Raw genomic sequence first — 21,074 nt, 5'->3', positions numbered from 1 at the left:
ACCGCGCTGCAACTAGATCTGATGTATCTTCTCTTACTCTGAATCAAGCTATCGAACATGTTTAAGGCATGTGGTCTAATGGTCAAGACGCCTCAGCAATAGAACCGCGGTAATCCAAGCTCTGCCGCAGGTCCTGCAGTTAGCGGAGAAAACCACAGTTGAAAACGCCGCCCTGATCTGTATATAGGTAGATGCGAGTTCGAGTCTCGCTATGCCTATCTTTTTTGGCAATGTTGAGGCTTCGTGGGGGAAGGGTAGAGGTAAGTGGAGAGGCAGAGGAGAGTGCGGGTGAGAGAAAGCATGGGTCGGAGTGCAACGTTGGAACGGTCTTGGGTTGAAACTCTCTCTTTTGCGAGTACTCTTGTTTCCAAGGTGCCTATATTTATCCCATAACTTAGTTTATCGCTATGGATGTACCCACGGGGCATTTGGTCTGATAGTCACGACGCTGGGATCTTACCTCGTGGCAACAAGCAAGGGCTGATAGTCTTGCCTTCAACGGTTTAGGCGAGGACAACAACGGGTGGCGTTCAACAGCTCGACATCCGGCCCTTCGTAGAGATACGGATTCGATTTCCATCGTGTGCACTATTCTGGCGGGGGGGTTTTTTTTGACAGCGAGAATGTGCATGTAGAAGGGTAAGGTAAGAGAGTGGATAAGAAAAAGGGTGGAGATCTCGATTTGGTAGACTATATAATATCTAGCTAATATTTTAGACAGCACTTAGAAGTACGGAAGTTATTAGAGCCTGCAACAGTATCAAAGCCGAATGTGTGGCATCACGACTAATAGGAGGGGGAAACAACTCGTCTTTTGTATTGATTTCTCAACCTGTTAGGGCATCGTCTTCTTTCCTTACGTCGATGTCCATGTCCGGAAGCTAGTCGATTGAGAATGGGCTATGTTCGTCCATTCCGAGAGCAAGTAATGTTCCATCGCCCCCGTTCCAGAGACCTTTCTGGAACACCACATATCTGTCTGACAGAAATCTCGCGACGGTTGGTGATCCTCGATCGAGGAAAGTAAATGTTGTCTTCTTGCCGAACTGACGGCGTTCAGTCACAGGACAGTCTCCAATGATAACGGCCAGTCCTGACCCCGACGCGAAGAGATCAGCGATGATCTGAGACCAAGGGAACATTTTAGGCAGATGCGGAGCTACGACCATCGTGCTGGAGTCGATGACGAGAAGACCGTCTGGATCCTGAACGAAATCCAAGTCGGTACTAGTCTTGCAGCCCATAGTCTGATGAAGTTCTCTAAATAGCGTCCAGTCCGTCTCCTCGTACCAAGGGCCTTGGAGAACGATCTGAATCTTCTCTTGTTTTATTCCAGCCGCTTCGTAGTGCTTGACCAGATCTAGCGCCATACTCAAAACCGCCATGTTTTGGAAAAGACTGTCGTACATGTAAGCCGGGCTTACACGTCCCAGCCCAAAATACACAATCTTCTTGATCGGCGCCGCGATGGCTGCCTTCTCGAAGCACTTGCTATCCAGAGATGATTCGTGTGTTGTCTATCGTTCCAATATCTACTCATCTTTGCTGTATCCTTTCGTTCGTTCAAAAAGCATCGATCGAGGGTTATGAACGTATATGGCGTGTCGATGCAGTCCTGCGCGCGGTCTTTGTTATAGCATCGAAGAGCCTTGATCTGTTCTGAATGATTTCCATAACGACTTTGAAAGTCAGGATGCATCTCAACTCGCGAGAGATATTCAACTTGGGTGGTGTTAGCATTAGTGTTACCATTCCGATTCCAGATCCTGCACTTTTCCTTGTTCAGCCCGTAAGAATCAACATGATCGAGTAGTCGCTGGTTAGATGCTAAAGGGAACTCTTGACGGATTTGATCAGTCCAATACTTTACGCGCTCGAGTAGTGCGCGCGTATAGACTGGTCTGTGCGCATGCTGAAGCTCCTGAGTAGCAATATCTACATGGTATCCAAATGCATTTTCCAGGTCCTCGAGTGCACCAGAGTCGTCTGAGATATACAAGTTAACCTCTCCAAGGGTCACGAGCTCGTCTTCGTGTACTTGGTAGTCGTCTTCTTCCTCTATGGCAAGCTTGTGGACTCCATCGACTATGTCTGCAACCGATTTGACAGAGGTATCCGATGTTGTCGTCGCAAACGAGTCAACTGATTGATGCGAATCCATTGCCGGGGCCTGAGAGAAGAAGCTATATCTGGAAGATGTACTGACTTGTATAGCGGGTTGAATGATTAGAAGTTATCTAGAAAGGTGAGCCCTTGTGCTTCCCGCTACTGCGGCCTTTTTCACACTGTTAGGAGCACCTCCATGGCTTGAACGCCACCGTGAGCGTAAAAGGGGCAGTGAATCTCTTCCATGTTCAGAGAGCGGTCTTGGAATAGCATCTATCGGTGATACGGGTGAAAGGCCGGGAAGGAACAAGCCGAGAATTCGCACCGCAACTGTGTTGGGGTTCGTATCTGTTTGCCAGATCTCTTTGCACTATGACGTTGGCGACTGGCATGGTTCGAGAAGCAACCACCCAGTTCGTGCTCAAAAGAGTCGTTTCGTGCCCGCGTGCAACAACGATCAGACCACCCTGACGGTGCTGATGTTGACAGGGGGTTAGGCGCCCAGGGCATTAGTCAATTCGCCGCGGTTCTTTTTCGAGAAGCCATTGCCCCTCCGAGCTGAGAAGAAAAAGCAATATGCGATTCGTTGCAATCGGGGAAGCTGCTGTGCATCTTGCATATGGATGATGTGGAGGTGAGAATACGTTCAAGTACCATACTGACGTTCTAGCAGAATTCTGCCTGGGCATTTTATCAACCCGCTAGCTCAAGCTCTTTCTCCAGAGTTCTTGATTCATACGTGTGTCTTGAGTCTTGGACAATGATATCGGCTGTGTGAACACATCCCTTATGATATGTAGATGAAGCGATATTCGCGTATATTTCGGGGCTCGTGCTTCCAGGACTCCTACCGGGTGACATGATACCATGGCACCGTTAGTCAGGGTCAGATTTCGATGTTCCTGCCTTGAGGATGACGCTATGATCCGAACGCGAAATGATTGAGGCGGCGGAAGAAGCCGGATGACGCACGACCCAATGGATTGCGACGTCGACGACAACCGCACTACAAGCCGGAGACTATATCTATCTCGTTACGAACTCCGGAAAGCGAATGCGAGCTGTGCCGCGGCTGTCGACAAGATCGATCCGGCATCGTCTGAAGCGAACTGGGCATAGTGTGGGATCATCCTTGTGCGCGAAGATTCTCCCGACCCACCATCGGCAGCATCGTCCACACGTACCTCACCTTCGCATTCGCATTGTTCCCTCATCCTGCGGCTTGAAACCGCGAGACGGTCCGTTGCGACGATAGCCTGATCGGTTGGTCACACTGTCGAGGCCCAAAGCTTTGGTCTCGGGTCACGGTAGTTCGCTGCAATGCCGCGCCTCGGCCACAAAAAGTCCGTAATCATCACGCCACACTCCTACCACTCGTCACCCACAACCCCGTAACCTCGAGCCACAGCGTCCCCGTTTCATAACCCAAAACCACTGTTCGCTCCTCTCTGACCCGATCACGTTCTCTAGGTCCAGACTAGGCTGCCAGCAATGTAAAGCCCGCCATGTAAAGGTAGGACACAACATCTAACTAAGCATTACACGCTTACGAGGACTCGATACTGAAGTAGCTCAGTGTGATGAACTCAAGCCGTGTACCAACTGCGCCCGCCATGGCGTTCCGTGTAGCCTCGTCGTATGGGATCCCAGCGCATCCCAGTCAGCTCATTCGGCATCTTCCGCATCGTCTGCATCACGACGTACGAATCAGTCACCGCTCGAACGATCTATACCTGTATGCCCCATAAAACGCCATGAAACATAATCGTTTTTTTCTCATTGGTGTAACAGGGCTCATCGGCATCGTCTGCCCACGTGGCCTACCCGCGCAACCCGTCGACCGCAGCCGGAGCGAGGGCCGTCTCGACTATTTCGGAAGAGGATTCTTCCGACTCGCAGTCGGACGCATACCCTTTCTTGACTAGATATATACACAGAAATCAACCGAGTCAGTCGTCACTATGGCTGCGGGACTTGGAGCTCTTGTAAGTCGTCTTGACGAATGCAAGGATCTTTACCAACTGGTTTAGACACCACTGGACAACAGAGGCATTTGATACCCTGTCTCAGCGACCTACTATTCGGCATATGTGGAGAGTTGAGGCTCCCAAACAAGCCAACTCGCATGACTTTTTCATGCATGAAATTTTGGCCTTTGCGGCGCTACATAAAGCATATCAACAACCCCAAGATCAACGGCAACCATACTATGCTTGTGGTATCCATCATCAGGATCTTGCCATTCGGGGAGTTCGAGAGAAGCTTCAAAACGTAACAGACGAAGATGCCCCGGCGATCGTAGCTACGTCGACGCTCCTCACTTTTAGTGTGTTTGCTTCAACTGGATTCGAGGCTCAGACACCCGCTACTGCACCTGCCAACGACATTGATAGTCTCGTCAATGCCTTCCACCTCATGCAAGGTATGGGCCACGTTCTCGCGCTGGCTCAGATGGCAGTGAGGGACTCTTTTCTTGGCCCGATATTGAGAGATCCGTTGGAACCCACTGCAACGCAGCCCGTGCTGCTAGAGTTGCAAAATCACTTACCAGCACTAATTGCATTCATTGAAGGGAATAGTGATCTGTCAGAGGGTGAACGAAAGCTCTATCTCGCTACCATTTCGTTATTCGATCCCGCCTTCCAAATATCGTTGCCCGCTCGAGTCGACAACCGGGAGCTACGTTTCCTTTTCTTTTGGCCTCTGCAGTTAGGGCCAGAATTTATGGAAGCTATTCAACAGCGAAGGTCTGGCGCGGTTGTAATTCTCATGTACTACGCTACTATATTCCATGCAGCTGAAACGCGATACTGGTTCATGGAGGGCTGGGGACAACGGGTGACGAAGGCATGTCATCAGGTCCTTGACCAGAGCTGGGCGCCCATTGTTCAGTGGCCTCTGTCTTTTCTCGAACAGGGAAGCTCGTGGGACTTGTTCGCAAATGTTATAAATCGGGCACAAGTTCCTGGGTCAGGATCATCAGCTTCTCAGCAGCCATCGGCAGAAACAACACCCCTGAGGGAGACTCCGGCATTCGGATCTTCAACGTCCGGCGCCGAGCCATCGCAATCTTACTCTATCCAGCGACGAGGCTCGAAGTACGCCGTTCAGATGGGTGCTGCAGAGGACGAACAAGTTCCGGGAGAAGACTAATACCGAGCTTGGCCTCATGGCCAGACCTCTCACCACGGCCCGGCAAGCTCGCAGCTGACACCATAGCACACGAGTGTGGCGCGATCTATTATACATAATCACGATGTTGGCACATAATGGACCTGCAGTTTTCTAGCGGCAGTATAGCCTCGGGTCGATCCCATCATCCCAATTGAGTGGTACCGCCGGGACGGTACCCGCATTAGCAGCGGCTGCTGGCCGCGCACCATGGCCGGCAGTACAACGAGATCCACGGCCAATGAATAATAAATTGCGGCGTAGTTGTTGCAATCCCGATCACTTCACAACCTTTGAGCAACGTCATTGTGAGCTGATGCCTGTGGCGTGAAGACGAACGAAAATTGTCGTATCTGTGCACCATTCGGTCGATGTATGATGTGTATTGTCTTCAACATACTTGCACGCCAAGAATGTGCCCATTCCCTTGCAGGATATGACCAATTTACGCCCGCCTTCCTTTTTGTTACCCACACCAAATGGCTTCAGATATGTCCTCCCTTGGTGCCCAGCGTAAGCACGTTCTAGCAGTCATCGAGTGGCCTGCCCCACGAAAGCGACCGTTGTCGCAAAATCCTAATCCCACGATCGGTATGATAGTAGCGACTTGCCACGTCAATCATGCTCAACAACACGGAAGGCTGACTTGCCTTCGATCATGCCCAATATGCGACCCATGTCTGGTGCTACGGCCCCCAAAATGCTTTTCTTCACATCAGGCTGTGCCGCTTTCTCACATAAGTCGCATGCGGGTCTACTGCATGGTCCTTTAGCCAGCCGCTGAGGTGATTTGGAACAAAGAGCGGTGGCGCATGTTTACTATTGCGTACCTTCCGTATTGAGAAGACGGAGGGATGGAAGGTGCTGAGCCTCATTGTTGGGGAGGAGTAACTTTCAATCATCTGTTTAAAGTTGGTGACTAGAGAACGACGCGGAGGCGGAGATTTGATCAATAATCCTTCGCACCCGCAGCGCTAGACTGTGCCGCTCGGATGCTAACCACCACGCACGCACGCAAGTCGAGTTGTATGCGCATGTAGTGTCGGTCATTCACGCCGACTGACGCGGCAATATGGTATTGCCGCTGCAGGCTGACCTGCGGGGACGGATGGGATGCGCTGGTGGAGATGCGTATATTGGGGACCATTACAAGCGATCACTGCTTCTAGATGTCGGAAGCTAGAGGATCCGCGCCTGAGAGATGGCAACTGGCGTGGGGAGCATGCGACGCGTGTGGTGGCATTGCAGACGCCGTACTACTTCAGCGATAATATACTGCACGAGAACCGATGAGGCATGATGCGAACTACACGAGAGTGTAAGTTGTTGTGAGATGTCGGAAGTGTTTCAAGAGCTGGTGGTGCTGTGGGTGCAGTGCGATGCGTTGAAATATCAATGCAGTGTACTATTACATTAAAGTCGGAAAGAGCGTACTAGTGGGTATCTTGATCGTCTCTTCATAAACCCCCAAAGCAAGGTCAAACATAGTGATCTACGTGTTCGAACTATCCTAAGAAAGTGGCCAAGAGGCAAACGTTGCGACGCAAGACATATCAAAAATCTAAAGAAAGAAAATATCCGGAAGTGTAGAGCCACCTAAGTGTTGGAAGTCAAAAGTTCTGTCGTTCACGACGGAGACATGGGCCGACTTTGGCCGTCTACACTTCTCGCCCAGCGCTCTAGCTCTTCCGGTGTCGGCTGCGAAACTGCTGTGCTGTCACTTTGAATGGTTGTGTCGCTCAATCCTCTGGTGTGTGACGGCCGTCGTTCCACCGTAGACTCTTCCGCGTCGTTGGCCGCTTCGGGTTTTGCGTCTGCCTTTGCTCTGGTAATTTCTTCAGCAGTAGCTGGCGCTCCAGGGTCCGCTACTGATCTAGTGGAGTCGGTATCTGGCCCAGCTTCAGGCGCCTTCTTCGCTAGTACTTCGTCGATATTGGTCGATAGTGAGTTGTCACTTGGACTTCGGCTGTGCGGAGGTTTCTGAACTGGCTTCATGTCCGAGGTTTTTCCAGGCATTGAGCTGATCGTATCTCCACCTGGGAGTTCTGCAAGAGGCACTGCATACCTGCCGTTGGCGAAGTAGTCGGGTGTATTGCGACCATCTGGCGGAGGGCTGTAAAGCTCAGCGGGGGTGCTCTCCGGTGACATTTCGCTGATAGGTGGATAGGATTTATGGTCAACACTGTAATAGCCTGCCGCAGGGTCTTTTGGCGAATGAGGAGCTTCAGAGCCAGTGAGCTCTGAGACACGACGATACTTAATCTCAGTACCAGCAAAAGTTGTGTCAATCTCAGACGGCTTTTCGGTATTTTCTTCAGGTTCCTTTGCCGCCCGGCGCTTCTTCCTCCATAGAAGGTAAGCTCCAATTGCGACTATGATGAAGGCGCCAACGATGCCGACAACGATTCCTGCGATTGCGCCTGCCGATAGCCCACCTCTAGACTCAGACTCTGGTGGCGTCGGTAGGCCAGTGTAAGATCTATCAAATATGGTAACTAGACTCGGGTCTGGCATCGGATCAGAGAATGTGGCTGGAGCGACCGTGAAATTCTGGTGTTCGTAGTCGACCACAATGTACGCTTCCTGTAACAGTGTGCGCCCCAACACGAATCGTCCATTTTGTGATCGCTTTATGGGAAGGTAACGGGTCGTATTGAAGAAGAGTGGATAACCGGCTTGCTGATCCAGCGCCGAGTATGGTAAAGTGATGTCCGTAAAGTCTGTGCTGTCGCCATCAGCATTGGCGCTGATCTTGAAGGATAGGGTTGGGTTTAATCGTAGATTCTGCTGGTGCGATGAGTCGTCGACAGTATACAGCTGAACATCCTCGTCCAAGGTCAGACCGAAAGTAGTGACGAATTTGTCACAGACTTCGTCCGGCAGGATGAGATACGGTAATGTGGAATCGATGGTGGCAGGGAATCCTCCCTTGGTGAAAGAAGCCGTGCTGGCTTCGGCGTCCTGGTCTGGCTTCCAGAGAATGGAAATGACGCCAACAGCAAGCGTGTTGTTCTGCCGGCTGGGCATACTGATCGAGACACCTTGCTCAGATAGTCGCGCTTTATCGTAACCTCCGATCACCAAGCTTCCTGTGACTCCGTTGTTGTTGTTGCCTACGTGTATTAGCATTCAGATACGCGACTTTCACTTCTCGCCTGGGTGGTGACTGCTGAATAATACCACATGATGCACTTACGATAATAAGCCCCCGCGGTATATCCGAACGACCGACTCGCAATTTTATGGGCGCTTCCGTACATGTTGTCCATGAAGTTTGGTTTGAGTGCGCCGGGTGGTCCGGTGGATCCAACAGCGAGCCCAAGGGAACCCATGTAAAAGTTTGCAACGGTATACTTTACGACATACTGCTCGGCCAGGATAAAGCTCTGTGGTGAACTCTCACCCAGACCCACATTATCTACACCCCAAACTGCGGCTGGTTCCTCTGCCTGCAATGTGTCGTTGTACCACTCGGGTACCGGAATTGTGTAGATTCCTGCAGTCTGCCATTTCGAAGATTTTGTTTCGTCGAAGCCCAGAGACGGTCGGCCTTCGTATGGCAAGATACCACGATTCGCTGCACACTCCTCAGGGTTGGGATCAGAACACCAGTCGGTCTGTTGTGGTACGAGGGTGGCTGGCGAAGAAGTGGATATGAGTACCCTGAAGTTCTGGCCGTTGCTGTTGTTCTTGCCGTCGTCGCCGACATTGATGAAGAAAGTAGACCAACTCCCGTCATTTCCTTCGTACTTCCCACTGGGACTTAGAATGTAAGGCGTAGGTAGCTGAATTGGCTCGGCACGCTTCTTGAAAAACATAGTCGCAACTTGACCACGGCGCGTCACAGCCGAAGTGAAGGGTTATCAGTTGATAAGAGAAGGCTACAGATAAGAAGAGGCACAAGTCATCAAAAACACCAACACATTGTCAGCTACCGCAACCACCTAGCGTAGGTCAGCTGGTGGTGCCGGAACACTGGCATTGCGCCGCGACTTGCGTGGGCGATGCGCATCAGTGCTCCATGGACTACAGTCGAAGGTCCTCATTGCCGTTGCTTGGATCGGTTAAACATCAATTCATCTGGCCGTTCTAGGCGTCAAGCCCATCTGCTTGTTGTGGTGTGTTACGCCCGTGTCCCAGGCGGGGTAGAGGCACAGCGCCGCCAGGGCACCCTGAGGTTGCATATTGCATGTGGATGAGCCGGCATATGACTGGACGTGGCGATACCGGTGAAAGGGCACAGGTTGTGTGGTTGCCACCTGCCTTCCCATTGGAAGAGAACTGGGCGGAGAAGGATCGCAAACGCATTCAATCGAGAGTCTGGATGGGAATCGTTGTTGACCAGGGTCGCAGATAGGCTGCATGCTGAGGTGGCTGGAAAGGCAGACCTCGAGAGAAGCCTTGACGACCCGCGGACAGGTGGAGCTTCATTGGCTGGCGCGCTCGATCGTCTTACTCAGCGGAAGCTAACGGCGCATCGCTCGAGCCGCCGCCCCACTTTCCCGCACAGTACTCACATCAGTTCTCACGTGCATGCACCTCTCACACGTTGCAACACTCAATCACTCTTATTGTCACCCTGCGCGACCCACCCTCGAAGAAACATGACCGTACGGATTCGTGAATTAGAGTCGTGTAGCCAGTGCGAGTATGGCGCTCGGTTCCAGCGGACCTGTGCAAGGAGCGCCCTTCTGCTCCAAGCTTCGCTCCTCATTTCTGGCCCCCAGAATACCGTCCTCATCGGATCCCGTCTGGCGCCAAAATTTATCACTAGTGATGATGGGCTGCAGGCTATCACTCTGTACAAGGTAGCGAGCTAACTTTATGCGGCCTTAGAAGTAACCATGTCAGCAACGGCCATGGATGCGATTCTCAACTTGTCTTCAGGCCTCTGGGTCGGATGATATCCCGCGTCACTTGCATCTGTCTGGCCTTTCTCATCATGCAGATTGAATACGACGCCATATCTTGGAAGTCTACCAGGTCTCACTGTGACCCTGGCTTTTGTGGCGGCCTTTCCCCGTTGAGCTGTGCCGGTCGTATTGCTTGAAAAAGGCCTAGGCAATCTGAGTATACTTCAATGCTGCGACCAAGCCCGGGCGTTCATCATTTGGCAGGCGTTCAGGTAGATCTATGCCTTCGGCTTGGTTGTTCTGCTTCCGGCCTGATGTTTACGTACCCTAGCACACAGGATTACTGGCCAAGCTTTACGGATGCCAGCCTTGCCAAAGGATTTGCTCCCACCGTCATATGCAGGTCGGTAGCTAGCTTCGTCATCGTCTTATAGTTACGCGTTCCTGCTTGCTTCCTTCCCTCTTTCAAGCTTCCAGCCCATCTTTCGTCGCAAGGTATGTGATGCCCTGCCCTCATTGGTACCCTACATAGTCGTTCCTGATCCTCCCCTTACTTCAATCCGCACCTTGACTAGTGTCACACTTGACACTGTATGGTACTTTCTCAGTCAAGATAGCTTTTTGGTCACTTCAGGCATATCACATCACGTGTCTAACCTTTTCGTCTAGCTCCAAGCCGTATGCCATCCGTTCAGCCGGCGTAGCAGTCTTTTGCTTCAAGATGCGCAGTCATTGGCCCCTCTTGCTGGCTTTCACAAGCATAGCTTTCGCGCAAGGTGATGGATATGGTGATTCCAACAGTACTTCACTGCCTGGATACGACACCTCTCCCACAAACGCCTATCCTACAGACACATATCCCACGGATACCTACCCCACAGAAATAATCACCTCCACGAAGGAAGCAACCAAGTCTAGTGGATACAACGCGCCTCCTCCTCCTCCACCATCACCACCACCACCGCCACCGCCACCTCCATCGCATCCACCACCACCTCCTGGACCACCACCTCCAAAGACCGAAACGGTCACTGTCACGTCTTCCGGATATTGTGCGGTTCCGCCTCCCCTGACTGTAACCCATACCAAAAACGTCACTGTTACAGAGGTATGGCCATTCTCAAGTTGCTACTGAATGATACTGACTATGGAAGACTGAGCACGAAACTGTTACTTCGTCCGAATACTGTGCTGTTCCACCGCCCGTTACTGTGACCCATGTCAACAATTCTACTATCACAAAGACTGGGTATGAAACAGTGACTGGGCCCACGACAACCATCAACAACACGATAACAGAACATACAACGACGACCATAATCTCCACAGTGATTACTCTCGTACCAACTACTGACCTCAGTTACACCACGACAACGGCGACGAAAACCGATACCACTACCCAGACTGACGTTTCTACGACGGTCAGCATTTCAACGTCGACCTACATTTCGGTCACTACCTATTCCACCACAAGCTATGCAACTATTACTGAGACATGTAAGTGATCCATTCACTCTATGCGATCTGCCCGTCTTGCGTCTGTTGATGTCTGCCACGTCTTCATGCATCTCGTCCCCGTTTTCCTATCTACCAGAGCTGTGCGCCACAACCATGCTGATTGCTACATAGTGCCTGGAACAACGTCCGTCAGGACCGAGACAGTCGTCTCAAGAACAACAGAAACGCTTACTCTTACCGACCTCATCTCTGTGACGCAGACCGTCCCCGGACCAACCGTCTCTGTTCCAGGTCCCACCCAGACTACAGTGCAAACCGTCTCGGTACCCGGACCCATTCAGACTTCGGTCGAGACGATCTCGGTACCTGGCCCGATTGAAACTATCATCAGCCTCCAACCAACGACGACAACAGAAGTGGTTAGTGTCACTACTACGTCCCTGACGACGAGCGTATCAACGTCAGTGTCAACGTCAACGTCAACAGAGTTCATTGTATCAACCCTAACTCTGGCTGGCACTACGAGCGTTACCACTGAGACCGTCTTTTCTGAAGTCTTGATCACGACTACATTTACACAGACTATCCCACAGACTGTTGTTTTGACATCCGATCGAACTATAGAGATCAGTGTTCCAGTCACAATCCCGGGCCCCACACAGACAATTGAAGAGACAGTTACAGAAGTGTCTACACAGCTCAGCACTCTGACCTTACCACCCCAGGTCATCACAACCACGACGACTGCAGAGGGCGAGACTTCAACAATCACCACCCAGATCCCGCCTAGCACTGTGATCTCAACCATCGTATCGACTCTGACCTTCCCACAAGGCACAGTAACGTCTGTCAGCATATCGCCCCCAGAGACTGTCGTAGAGACCTTTACACAGCCCGGCCAGATTACTACAACTACTTTGACGCTCCCCGGAGGTTCTTCAACGGTCACAACACAGCTACCCGCAAGTACAGTACTTTCTACTATCACTCTACCTGGCGAACTTACAACTACCACTGTTCAACTCCCCGGCACTACTTCCGTGATAACGTCCCAGCTTCCGGCGAGCACGGTAGTCTCTACACTCACTTTACCTGGCGAAGTCGTCACTTCTACGATTCAGCTTCCTGCAGAAACCTCGGTTGTGACTAGTCAGCTACCGGCTAGCACTATCCTTTCGACGGTGACGTTACCTGCGGTCACTTCCACAATAGTCACCCAATTTCCAGGCAGCGTTTCGACAAGTACTGTACTTTCAACTGTCACATTACCGGGATCGACGGTATTGAGCACGATCTCTCTTCCTGGCTCTACCTCGGTAGCTACTGTGACTTTGCCTGCAACGACGTCAATATCGACTGTTCTCATCACTCAGTCTTTCGTTACCACCCAGGTCCAGCCTACTACCATTGTGGAAACATTGACACCACGTCCATCTTCCACGACGCCTGCATCAATCTCCTGCTCTAGCGAGTGCCAGATTGACGTCACCGCGACCAAATTAGAGTACCCTGGGGTCGTCGTGACCGAGGTTGTATCAGTACCCACAGCCACTCTCACGATCTATACGGACGATCAAGATAGGGATGTCAGCTCATCGCTCTTCATCAACGTCCTACCTTCTCAAGCGCCGCCATCATTTACATGGGATTATTCTGGAGTACCACTGACATATCCTACGACCTATGCTGCCTATGAGACGTTTAGCCATCTTGAGGTCGAGGCGTTAGGAACGGCTTGTGTTACAGACACGGACACACTGACCTTATCATCGCCCACAAACTATGCGTCTCTGATTGTACCTTTCGATTCTATCCCTGACACGGCGTTCGTGGCACCTACGGTAGTCGAATTCCTCAACAGCCAGCCGACAATCATTGCTCAACTTGGGCAGTCCATTGGTCCAAGTGCATGTGATCCAGTCGGTGGAAGTACAGTGGATGGCGTTCAATCACAAGTTGGAACTGCCACCTATGTCACTTCAGTTCCCGCCCTGAGTACATCGATAGTTCGAAGGCCGACTGCGCAGTCCGTCGTTCTGCCACCTTCTGAAGCTGCTTCCTCAACAAGCGCGGTGCCAACAACGACTGCTGCTCCTCCAAGCTCGCAGCCGCCACCTCCTCCACCAACTTCAAGTAGGCCTCCCCCTCTACCTCCTTCTTCTAGTGCAATCCCAGCCCCTAGCAGCGCTTCACCGCCACCGCCACCACCGCCGAGCAGTACTCGAGTTCCACCTCTATCTTCGAGCCCGGCTCGACCTCCAAGTAGTCCGGCACCTGCACCATCTAGCACAGTCCTTCCGTCTTCCAGCGTTGCGCCACCAGCGACAAGTATCGCGCCTCCATCAAGCAGTCCTGCTGACTCCGCGTCTGAAGGTCCATCGTCATCCGCTCCTCCTCCCGAATCATCCGTGGTTCCGGAGCCCTCGACCGTTCCTGAGCCTTCTTCCTCACTGGAAGCACCCTCGTCTGCCCCTCCCTCCTCTTCCATCATCGTATCGAGCCTCACGTCGACGCGCTCAACTACTACCTCTGAAGACACGTCTTCTGCCCCAGAGCCGAGCCCGAGCTCGACATCCGAGTTCCTCGGAGGTGCCGCACTTCCAACGGGTCACATGGCGGGCCTGTTGATTGGAGCAGCGGGCCTCGGATTGGGATTTTTCTAATCGTGTAATGTAGAAGAGGAGATAGCGTATAATTCTCAATGTCTGATGTTTAATGCACTAATATATGATAATGGGTTGATGTACATATCTACGGAACGTGCGGGACGCAAGGTTAGGCCTAATGCAAAAGGGTTTGATTGCATTCTTGTGATTATTCAATTCTGTGTGAAGTTTGATCACAACCAGGGGCTCAACACCAAGCTCCGTGCAACGCAGAATTCATCTTCTTACCATCGTTTACTAGATGAGCCGCTCGTGCCTGCGCGACCGTCCCATCGCAGCCCTCCGCGCCTGCCCCACTTCGCTCCCGCCTCTCCACTATCTACCAAACAACCTTATCTCAGCCTTGCCTCAGTTGTCATCACGGCAAAAGCATTATACAACCCAAGACTCCTAACCTTTCGATTACTCAACGCTCTCCACCATCGCTATAGTGAGACAAAGTACCTCCACAAGCTTGACGTACAAGTCAAGCTTTTCCTCCTCAGCTGAACTGTTGAGCGCCACGGATAGCGCCACCAGATGCCGAGATGGGCCGATGACCACCCATTATCCGGATGCGTAACGGACGCTGGCCGTTGGATGCGAGGCGAGCCGTGTGGTGTGGCCGTATGGGGAAGTACCGCCGATGCGACAGCTTGAGAGCTTGAGGTGTGCCTACCGTTGGTGGAACGCGATGGGCCTTTCGCCAAAAGGAATGTGTATCGTCAAATGCGATAAAAGCTATCATAATTCATCTAGGCTGATGCATGGTAATATCTAGGTCTTGGAAGCATGTCTCGGTACTGCAACTTGTCTCCAGAGCGCGCCGTTTCTGTCTGATACTTATCTAATTAAGTGCGATCGGAGTAGAAATGTATCATTAGTGTAGGTTCTGCTGTTGACAGGCAATACAGCCTTACCTCAATCAAAGGAATAATCAAACACGCTGAATCCTATACTGACGTTATCTGGTTTGCGCGTCTTCATCTCAATATAAGCTGCAGACCTGTTCAGCTCCTTCCTTGTATGAGGTGGCGCGGTCGTTGTACCCCGCCAATAATACCACCAAGGAACGGCCCACATGAACATCGGTTCCGCCTTGCCGTCCAATTCATCGACCAAAGGTTGACACCATTGGAAACCAAAGATCGATGACCGAAGCGGTGCTTGTTTATACTCGTCGGTGCTACAATGATTTCGAGCGACACGAGCGACTCGCAACTCGCAACTCGCAGGTTCAGCAGCATCGATGATTAAGACAACTATCTACACTCACGTGTGAGGGCAGATGCAGGTAAGATGTGTTTCCGTAAACCAAGGCTGTGCTAGCGTAGGAATTCAGCATAATCAGAGCATTTCGACAATTTCTCGTTCTCTGTTGCTCTTCGCTGGCCTTGACAAATAAACCGGAATGCACTTACACATATCCATACAGCGTGTACCCCTGAAGGGCTCGGTTGCTCGTTAGATTAACCACCCACCCCTCTCAACCTCCCGAGAACTAACACCCACACATCCATCCCAACCACTGAGTGTTTGCTTCAAATCTGAAGTTTGTAATTGGGTACTCGATTTCGATATCCTGCTACACCCTCATTCCTCTGAACCACACCCATCCCACACTCACATCCTTGCTCCGTACCTGCATGTCCAGGTGAACATGCGCGCCGCGTTCATGCTACGCATTGCGGCATTGCTCGCCCTGCCTTTTGTTTCCGCTCAAGATGATGCCAGCGCCTCAATCATCTCACTCAATGCGAGCCACGGTTGCCCCAATATATCGCCCGGACCAGTGAGCTTCAGCTACCTAGCAGAACAATTCACGCTTCAAGCCCACCCAGACCCCACCGCAACAGAATCAATCCGCCAGACCTTATCACTCTACGCCCTCGCCATTGATGGCCGCAACTACGACATCCTCAGGAAAGTCTTTATCACCAACGCGCGAGCCAACTACTCCGATCCCATAGGGGTACTAAACGGCGTCCAAGCCATCATCGATAATCTCGCACCCGGTCTCAGCACTTTCGTATCTACCCAGCACCACCTCGGCACGCAAATGATACACATTTGCAGTCCCAGCAGCGCTGTATCTGTGACGTACTTTCAGGCTACGCACTACTTTACTCCATATACTGGCGTTCAGAATCCGGTAGACAATAGCAAGGTTCTGATCGATAAGGCGCAGTATCAGGATACGTGGGCGAAGCAGAAAGATGGGAGCTGGAAGATTATCAATCGTAATCTGGTGCGGATGGTACGTTTTGCGTTCTCTGTGTTTGTCTGCTTTGCCTTTGCTGACGAGATGGTAAACAGGGTCCTGCTACATTAGACGGTGGCTTTCCTACACAGTAGTGTGTATCAACACAAGAGTCTTGTACGTTCAATAGTAAATTCGCCTCACATCGAGGTAAGCCGCTACATACAGCATGCAGGTATTCAGAGACTACATATTCAACCTACTATGCGTACCTCTCAAGTACTTCCGCAATCTTTTCCCGCACTCCCTGCTTGCCCTCGTACTTCTCCAAAAGCTTAGCAATAACATCCTCCCTCTTGTTGCCACCAGCTTCTCTCAGAATCTCAGATTCGCGGGGTAGTCCGATCCACGCGTGCGGGTACTCTCGGTAGTCCTTCTCGCTAATCAGAGGTAATGGCCCTTCGCCACTGTCTTGAAAGAAAGCATCAACGTCGCGGTTCTTGACGTCATCGAGGGTGTTGGGTTTCCAGTTTGGTCGCTCCTTCTTGCGCTCTACGAGACGTGCGGTCACACCCTCGACGAAATCGGGGTGGGCCATGAAGCGGGAGGCGATGTCGTATTCTTTTTGGAAGGTTTGCGCGATGGACCATTGGCGGCCGACGCGCATCTGACGGAGGGCTACGGCAACGGAGGTGGGTGACCGGCTGTGGATGGTCTGGATAGTCTTGTCGGCCCATGTCTGGATCTCTGAATCTTTGTGCCCTTTCTTGACATCCTCAAGCGATGCGAGAATGTTCTGGATGCCAGGCTGGTCTTCGTGGAAGACGGTGTCGATGACCTTGCGAAGTTCACCGGAAATGTGCGGTCGCTCGGCGGGTAGTCCAGTGCTAAACTCTTCGATTGTAGCGTTGATGATCTTGAAGCGCTCGTCGAGCTTCATGTAGTCGGGGAATTGTAGTTCGGCAAGACGCGCCTCGAGTTGCTGGAGAGTGGAGGAGTGGATGTAGTGGGTCGCGATGCCGTGGTAGAAGGCGTCCACGCCCTTGAGTTGTTCGGATGTGAGAGCGAGGTATGTGCCGAGAGCGCCTTCCATGCGAGGAAGGAAGAACGATGCGCCAACGTCAGGGAAGAAACCGATGGTCGTCTCTGGCATAGCGAAGAGGGTGTTCTCGGTCGCGATGCGGAAGGGAGCGTGTATGGAAAGTCCAACACCACCACCCATTGTGATACCGTCCATGAAGGCGACATAAGGCTTCGAGTATGTTGCGATGAGGTGATCCAGCTTGTATTCCAGCCCAAAGTAGTCTGAACTGTTCTGCTGTCCCTGGGGCCCTTGCTTATTCCACTTTGCCAGCGCTGCGACATCTCCTCCCGCACAGAAGGCGCGGCCGTTACCCTTGATGATGACAACACCTGCCAGTTCCGACTTTGCCCATTCCTGCAACCTCGGTATGATCTTGCGGGCCATGGAGCCGTTGAGCGAGTTCAGCTTCTTCGGTCGGTTGAGCTCAATGCTGCGGACGCCATAGTTGTTGGTGAAGATGACATCGTCGGGGTCGTCGTCTTGCTGCGCCTTTAGGAGATCTGCGGTGGGTGTGGCATACTGCGCGATTGTTAGGTGTGATCGCGTGGTGGGCTGGAGGGGCGTCGTACCTTCCTCGACCCGCTCATCCAGGCGGGATTTGTGACCTTGGCGCGCAATGGCATGGTATTTATCGTGCTTATCCGCGAGACGCTGCTCAGCGGCGTTCTTGTTAATGTGCGGAGAGACATGGCGTGGTGGTGAATGCGCGCCGATGATGCAACTTTCACAGTTTCCGCCGAACGAACCTCGGGTATTCGCGTAGACGTGTCGAATGGGATAGGCCTCGACAATCTCAATTGATAGATTTTGAGGTAACAAAAGAGACAATGGAACTCTCGGAGTAATGAACTATAGGAATTGACACAATGTCACCGGGAAATGACTTCCGCCCGCAGTGCTCCATGGCTCTTTCTCAAAGTTGTCGAGCTCGGATCTCCCCCTCACATGATTGGTCGATGCACTACCATGTCGCGCTAAGAAAATGATTTGAGCCTCGCCATCTCGAGACATCACCGCCATCTCAAGCAATCGCATCCTCTCGCTTTTCTGCATCGTGTGATCGGGTCAATCATGTCGAGCTTTTCCAGAGTTTTCTTGCGCACCTCGCGCTCTGCCCTCCAGTATCAGCGTGGCGTGTCGCCCGTGCAAAATGCTTTGGGCGCGCAGGGCACGATGAGGTGGATGAACGGCGTACGGAACTACGCCTCTTTCACACGAGACAAGCCCCACGTCAACATTGGTATGCATCCCCAGATAGTATACTTTTGGTTATGCTAATCGATACCAGGTACTATTGGCCACGTTGACCACGGCAAGGTACAACGCCTCTCGCCCCGCCTCCCACGTTCATGACGACTGATACGCTACAGACTACCCTCACAGCCGCCATCACCAAGCGACAAGCAGAGAAGGGCTACGCCAAGTACCTCGAATACGGTTCCATCGACAAGGCTCCCGAAGAGCGAAAGCGTGGTATTACCATCTCGACCGCCCACATCGAGTACCAGACCGACAACCGCCACTATGCCCACGTTGACTGCCCCGGTCACGCTGATTACATCAAGAACATGATTACTGGAGCTGCCAACATGGACGGTGCCATCATTGTCGTTGCCGCCTCCGACGGTCAAATGCCCCAGACCCGTGAGCACTTGCTCCTCGCCCGCCAGGTCGGTGTCCAGAAGATCGTTGTCTTCGTAAACAAGGTCGACGCTGTCGATGACAAGGAGATGTTGGAGCTCGTCGAGATGGAGATGCGTGAGTTGCTCAGCAGCTACGGGTTCGAGGGTGATGAGACTCCCATCATCATGGGTTCCGCTCTGTGCGCCATCGAGGGCCGCCAGCCTGAGATCGGTGTCACCAAGGTTGATGAGCTCTTGGAGGCTGTCGATGCATGGATTCCCACCCCCCAGCGTGAGACCGAGAAACCTTTCCTCATGGCTGTTGAGGATGTCTTCTCCATTGCTGGTCGTGGTACCGTTGTTTCCGGTCGTGTCGAGCGCGGTATCCTGAAGCGTGACGCCGAAGTCGAGCTTGTGGGCAAGGGCACTGCTCCCATCAAGACCAAGGTAACCGACATTGAGACCTTCAAGAAGTCGTGCGAGGAGTCGCGCGCAGGTGACAACTCCGGTCTCCTCCTCCGTGGTGTAAAACGTGATGATGTCCGCCGCGGTATGGTCGTTTCCGTACCCGGACAGGTCAAGGCCCACAAGAAGTTCCTTGTCTCCATGTACGTCCTAAGCAAGGAGGAGGGCGGTCGTCACACTGGCTTCGGCGAGAACTACAGGCCACAAATGTTCATCCGAACTGCCGACGAGTCGTGTGCGCTTCACTGGCCAGAGGGCACTGAGGATGCCCACGACAAGCAGGTCATGCCCGGTGACAACGTCGAGATGGTCTGCGAACTACACCAACCCCACGTCCTAGAGACCGGCCAACGGTTCAACATGCGCGAGGGTGGCCGAACTGTTGCTACTGGTCTGGTAACGCGTGTTCTTGAGTAAATTAATGAAACTCAATGGGCCCGAAGAAGAGGCGAGCGTCTTCCGGTGCAGAACCTAGAAGTCTTCCTTGTAACATAATTATGTTGGACATACCCCAGCTCTCCGCTTCTCGATTGACCTTCAATGTACTTTAGTAGCACGCCAAAACGGATCTTGGTGGGAGGCGTTGAGTTAACGATCTACATGGAACAATGTAATGCATGACCTTTACAATACCGTGCTTGCGCTCTGGCTGAACAGTTACTAGGTTTTGCTTTCATAAGAGGTCGCTGATTTGTCGTGACTCCACTGTTGGTCGGCAATGGGAAGCTTGGCACCCGTGTCCCACTTGCTGGGGCTAGCCGATGTGCCGTTCTCTCCTAAACACCATGCCGACCGCCACCAGCCATATGGCACCCACCTCTGGACCCTCGAGTCCCTCCGTCCCACGAGAATGGCGCCTCTGCAATGTAAATGAACGCGTGGAGGATTAGCTTAGCTTCTAGGAAGCTGCGCAATAGGTGGGTCCGGTCCAATTGATATAACTGCAAGGGCCGGGCCGAATCTCGGACGTTCTTGATGCTGCATCGTTCACATCACTCTATTCCTCCGGCTCTACTATTCAGGGAAGTCAACACGCCGATAAAATCAGGTGCTCTTTTGCCTGCCTTCAGGGATATCCTAGAATCACTGTTGACGCCCGCATGCATGCATGCGGTGCAAACGCGCAACATCATCCTTTCCATTGACCATGCGCCAGAAGTTGCCCGTATGAGTCGAGAGCTTGTGCATGACGAGCGACTCATGGCGGGACTAGCTGCGCTTCTTGCAACAACGTTCCCTACCCGATTTCTATCTTGGCTGGTGTAACAGCTCATGGCTGTGGAGCTAACCCTGCGTTCAGAAATCAGCAGAAACCACGAGTCATTCGATGCTTGTTCATACACCCAGCCCCGAAGGATCTGTTGAAGTCGCTAGGAAAACAACGTCATAAGTCGCTATAGTTGAGGAGGAATTGCGCCACGAGAGTTTCCCAACATACTGGTATTCCGAAGACCGGGTTGAGACCAGATC

At 52.2% G+C, this 21,074-nt stretch overlaps 6 protein-coding genes across 6 annotated transcripts; 3 read left to right on the top strand and 3 right to left on the bottom strand.

Moving 5' to 3' along the window:
- Positions 1-881: 881 nt before the first annotated feature.
- On the bottom strand, positions 882-2,161 carry BKA58DRAFT_438011 (uncharacterized protein; the record flags this gene model as incomplete). Its single annotated transcript, XM_046173548.1, has 2 exons — positions 882-1,471; positions 1,537-2,161. The coding sequence occupies 2 exons, from the start codon at positions 2,159-2,161 to the stop codon at positions 882-884; spliced, it is 1,215 nt and encodes a 404-aa protein (XP_046028033.1).
- Positions 2,162-3,096: 935 nt separating this feature from the next.
- Positions 3,097-5,614, top strand: BKA58DRAFT_380960 (uncharacterized protein). Its single transcript, XM_046169954.1, has 5 exons — positions 3,097-3,449; positions 3,577-3,619; positions 3,683-3,841; positions 3,898-4,091; positions 4,137-5,614. The coding sequence occupies exons 1-5, from the start codon at positions 3,427-3,429 to the stop codon at positions 5,257-5,259; spliced, it is 1,542 nt and encodes a 513-aa protein (XP_046028032.1). The 5' UTR covers positions 3,097-3,426; the 3' UTR covers positions 5,260-5,614.
- Positions 5,615-6,660: 1,046 nt separating this feature from the next.
- BKA58DRAFT_134794 (aspartic peptidase domain-containing protein) lies at positions 6,661-9,247 on the bottom strand. Its single transcript, XM_046164457.1, has 2 exons — positions 8,474-9,247; positions 6,661-8,390 (listed from the first exon to the last, which is right to left on the bottom strand). The coding sequence occupies exons 1-2, from the start codon at positions 9,093-9,095 to the stop codon at positions 6,904-6,906; spliced, it is 2,109 nt and encodes a 702-aa protein (XP_046028031.1). The 5' UTR covers positions 9,096-9,247; the 3' UTR covers positions 6,661-6,903.
- Positions 9,248-15,646: 6,399 nt separating this feature from the next.
- Positions 15,647-16,611, top strand: BKA58DRAFT_380951 (uncharacterized protein). Its single transcript, XM_046169953.1, has 2 exons — positions 15,647-16,490; positions 16,550-16,611. The coding sequence occupies exons 1-2, from the start codon at positions 15,894-15,896 to the stop codon at positions 16,586-16,588; spliced, it is 636 nt and encodes a 211-aa protein (XP_046028030.1). The 5' UTR covers positions 15,647-15,893; the 3' UTR covers positions 16,589-16,611.
- BKA58DRAFT_428287 (3-hydroxyisobutyryl-CoA hydrolase mitochondrial precursor) lies at positions 16,612-18,442 on the bottom strand. Its single transcript, XM_046173008.1, has 2 exons — positions 18,087-18,442; positions 16,612-18,036 (listed from the first exon to the last, which is right to left on the bottom strand). The coding sequence occupies exons 1-2, from the start codon at positions 18,204-18,206 to the stop codon at positions 16,696-16,698; spliced, it is 1,461 nt and encodes a 486-aa protein (XP_046028029.1). The 5' UTR covers positions 18,207-18,442; the 3' UTR covers positions 16,612-16,695.
- Positions 18,443-18,588: 146 nt separating this feature from the next.
- BKA58DRAFT_311968 (elongation factor Tu) lies at positions 18,589-20,021 on the top strand (the record flags this gene model as incomplete). The annotated part of the gene is made up of 3 exons (XM_046167356.1): positions 18,589-18,757; positions 18,806-18,834; positions 18,888-20,021. 3 exons carry the CDS (start codon positions 18,589-18,591, stop codon positions 20,019-20,021), a joined length of 1,332 nt encoding a protein of 443 aa, XP_046028028.1.
- Between the last annotated feature and the right edge of the window lie 1,053 nt (positions 20,022-21,074).

The sequence above is a fragment of the Alternaria rosae genome, assembly GCF_020736505.1.
Source record: "Alternaria rosae strain MPI-PUGE-AT-0040 chromosome Unknown BKA58scaffold_3, whole genome shotgun sequence".
Classification (NCBI taxonomy): domain Eukaryota; kingdom Fungi; phylum Ascomycota; class Dothideomycetes; order Pleosporales; family Pleosporaceae; genus Alternaria; species Alternaria rosae.
The sequence above is the reverse complement of the archived record's forward strand: the minus strand, read 5'-3'. Positions and strand labels throughout refer to the sequence as shown.